Here is a 4250-nt window from a genome sequence, read left to right on the forward strand (position 1 = left end):
GCTTGCTCATTGTGGGTTGCAACTTGCAAGTAGCATAGTTGGTTAAAGTTGTGGTGAATGATACGATTGGTACGGTTGATACCCAAGACATGGGTTAATATATTGTCTATATGACTGGCTCACTACCCTTTGAGGCTCTCTCTACTGCCTTTTCTTCTCCATTTGTAAATTTTCTAACGTTTTAGCCGCTCTCACTTTCTCTCTCTAACATTTTCTTAACTTTGTTAACGGATTTTAGCAACTATGATTATTGATTAGGAGGTCATACCGCTCGGTGGAAAGCCATTGTTCTATAAGAAAATTTCGGGCTACTCCGATGCAGTATTAAGGTTAGAAATTGCAACGATAACAAAAAAAAAAGTTTACATGGAGAGAATAATGGGAACTCCACTATGACCAAATAAATTAAATCCCATAGGATACCAAAAAAATATATGGCATCCAAGGACCTTGCCCGAGCTAGTTTACATGCACGTGTGTATTCACCAAGACCTCTATAACTTCCGCTTTCTTAAACAAGTAGTAGTACAAACATAGTTTTTCCTACCGCTATTTTCAATCGGTAAATGATTTTTCGACCGTAAATAGTCGGTAAAGGTAGTCGTTATTACCTTGGTCGGAAATTGAGTAAATTTGGATTGAAAAACTGTCGGTAAGTTTTACCGTCTAAATTACCGACTATAAGTTAGTAGGTAAAATACCTACTGCTTGTGTAATCGGTACTAGTCGGTAAAATACCGACTACATTAACAGTCCCTTAGTATCCTCTATTAATGCCTGATGTTGAATCATCATCTATGGTTCTACAAGCTAATCCCACAGCATTCTCCAGATCCCTTGCATTTCATGAGATTGCACAATGAGTAACATAACATAAATGTTGCTTGACTGGAATTTGATCAATGTAATATGTAACTAGATAGTGACTTAAAAGTATATTTTGATGAATTTATCAATACCTGTATATTTAGGTGTGCCATTGAAGCTGCACAAATCAGCAGATGAAGTAATGAACTCTTCCCAAATTTGGCTTCTCGTTATCTAAGAGGAGCCTTCCCCATCCCCTTCCTCATGTTCTCCTCAACCGAGTTTGTGTATATATCTACCACGTTTTTTTTTCGATGTTGGACCAAGCAATTCTTCTTACATGAAAAGGCATTCAATTTTAACCATTAGGCTAAGATATTATTGGTAAAAGCTGTAAAATGGTGCTATAATAAAAGTATGCATTATTGTGATAAATCTAACAAAATTATACAGAGTACGTAACTATGTTTTTCTTAAGATACTGGCGATCTAAATATTGCATTGGCATGCGTGAAAGTGACAAACGTTGCGAGTATTTATGAACGGAGGAAGTATATATATTACTCAAAGTTTGACCAGATGACTATTCCACACTCTCTTTCTTTTGACTTTTACACATTTCCTTGCGTCTTTTGCATACTTTGTACAACATCGTTTAACTGTCTTTTGCATACTTTGTACAACATCGTTTAACTACTATATACGTACTGCATAGAGAAACTTCTATTGACATGCAAAGTTTTACTAATAAAATGTAATGTGTTTATTCCACCATTTCGGCTTGTATATATGAACATGCATGTCATCCCTCCAAATTAAGTATAAGTCTTAAAACTTTTGCAGGTGACAAAGAAAAAAGACGGACACTTACAAATATGGGAATGCCTAAAGGTCATTATTTTAGTCATTATTTTTACATTTTTGTTCAATTTCACTTCATTTCCATAGCAATTTGCCAATCAAGTTACGTATCATATTCATGCATAGACAGTTACGGTAACTATACAAGCAACAGCCCTTACCAAGCTAATCTCAACACCTTCTTCTCTTCAATATCATCCAACACCCAAATCAACACCCACTTCTATAATTTCTCAATTGGTGAAGAACCTAACCGAGTTAATGGGATCGCGTTATGTGGAGGTGATGTGACGTTCCAAGAATGCTATAGATGCCTCAACGACTCAATAATTATGCTTCCACGGTTATGCCCAACACAAAAGGAAGCTTTTGGGTGGTACGATAATTGTATGCTACGTTATGCAAATCGAACATTATTGGGAATCAGTGAAGAACAACCTGCATTTCCTTTTGTTAACCCAAGTTATGTTACTAATAATGATGTGAATCAGTTTAACCAGGTATTGTTAGATAATAGTCTTCACTTTGCATATGTGGGAGTATTCTCCTGCATGGAAAGAAATATGTTATTTTACATATTCTTAAATATACTCATGTGCTTCATATATTGAATATGTTATGGCTATATCTTATTAACGTTAATCTTTTTTAGGTATTGGGAACATTATTGAACAGGGTTCAAAATGAAGCTGCGTCTGGTGATTCTCAACTTAAGTTTGCAATTGGAAATGATAGTTATAGCAGTTTTGGGAACGTTTATGCACTTGCTCAGTGCTCACCAGATTTGTCATTTCGAGATTGCTTTAATTGTCTTGGGAATTTTATTAATATGCTTCCGAGCTAAGTTGCACGGAAACGTGAAAGTAGGGCGGATCTTGAACAACTTCACGAGGTGGGCCGGTAATAAAAAATTAAGCAACATACTATGTAATTATACAATTATACACAAATTTTAGGGGGGCCGTAACTAAAAATACACTATAAAATTTTCCGACCGGGGGGCCAGGCCCACCCCACCCCTAACAAAGATCCGCCATTGCGTGAAACGGAAACGGATACGGGAAAACGCGGAAACGTGGAAACGGGAAATTCTCACATGTTAGGAAACGGGGAAACGGTTTAAAATATACAATTTTTAATATTTCTTTATTTTTTTAGCATAAAACTTGACCATCTTTAAAAATAAGATCTTCTTCTTTAAACAAAAAGAAATGTGATTCTAAAATAAGCTAAAATGTAAAATACAAATGAGAAAGTACAAAATACTTTGTTCAGCAGGAGATAAATAGTGAAATATGGAGTAAATGGTCACAAACGAACAATTATTAAAAATTAAAAATGTAAATCAGATTTTTTTTTTTTTTTTTTATAAAAAGAATTAGTTTTGTCCACCTTTCCAGTTGTTACAACTTGCAAATAGGGTCCACCCACTGACCCACACCCCCTTTCTTTTCGTACTGCACTTCCTTCTTCTCCTTTTTCTTTTTTTACAGAGATCTAACTACCATTTTAATGGTTTCTTCACCTCCCCTTTCCTGCTTCATTACACTTGCAATAAGAGGAAAACAGATAACCTAGGAAATTAAGGGTTTTTAATAAGAAAAACGTCTCTTAATTCTCCAAAATACGTTTCCCATGCGTATTTATAGACTTCAGAAATGCGAAACGTTTATAAAGAAAATGAAAGGTTTTTTATCCGTTTCGAAACGCGTTTCTGCGTTTCGGCGTTTCGAAACGTTTCTGAAACGGCTGGCTCTCAAAATTTGTCGTTTCCGTGCATCATAGCTTCCGAGTTGCTGCGCTAATAGGATGGGAGCACGAGTTAATGGACCGAGTTGCAATGCAAGATATGAAATTAATCAGCTGTTTTATAACAATAACATGCCTACTCCACCATCTCCTCCACCGTTGTCTGCTTCGTCTCCGCCTCCTCCTCCATCAGGTAAACAAATTAGACTGTTACTACCCGATCCACTCTTAAAAGTACTTTACACTTTTCGTTTTAGTATGTTTTTGAAAGTTCTTTACGTTTTTTGTTTTAGTTCGTTTCTGAAAGTTCTTTACGCTCTATTTTACTCACATTTGGCCCACCATAACTTACCCACTCACAATATTTTAATATTAATTTTCATCCACTCACATTGTTCGATATATAATTTATAGCCACTCATTTTCCCATTTGTTACCCCACCATCACATGTTTACCAAAACATTATTATTACCGTGCAAATAGTAAGCTTAAAGATCATTTAGGAAACACTACCAAGAAATTGTACCATTAACGACGAGAAATCACGTCGCTAAAGGTCAATAATCGTTGATTAACGACGGGATTTGCTGTCGCGAATCCGTCATAAAAGGAGTCGTCATTAATGAAAAATCTCGTAGTTAACCCGTCGTAAAAGACATTTGTGACGGTTGTTCCCGTCTTTGTTTGATTGTTAGCCCTGTTGCAAAAGACTTTTTTGACGGAATTTTTGACCCGTCAACCCCAAAATCTTCGCTTTAGCGAATTCATACATCATGATAAAAAAAACTTTAGGTTTACTAATTTGGGGCCAATCTTTCGCAATATACCTCAA

At 35.8% G+C, this 4250-nt stretch overlaps 1 protein-coding gene across 1 annotated transcript; it reads left to right on the plus strand.

The window, feature by feature from the left end:
- Positions 1 to 1682: 1682 nt before the first annotated feature.
- Positions 1683 to 3756, plus strand: LOC110805281 (cysteine-rich repeat secretory protein 38-like; the record flags this gene model as incomplete). The annotated part of the gene is made up of 3 exons (XM_022010876.2): positions 1683 to 2168; positions 2321 to 2422; positions 3454 to 3756. Coding segments are annotated over exons 1-3 (891 nt in total), but the record flags the coding sequence as incomplete, so codon positions are not given.
- Positions 3757 to 4250: the final 494 nt, after the last annotated feature.

Source organism: Spinacia oleracea, chromosome 6 (genome assembly GCF_020520425.1).
Source record: "Spinacia oleracea cultivar Varoflay chromosome 6, BTI_SOV_V1, whole genome shotgun sequence".
NCBI lineage: Eukaryota > Viridiplantae > Streptophyta > Magnoliopsida > Caryophyllales > Amaranthaceae > Spinacia > Spinacia oleracea.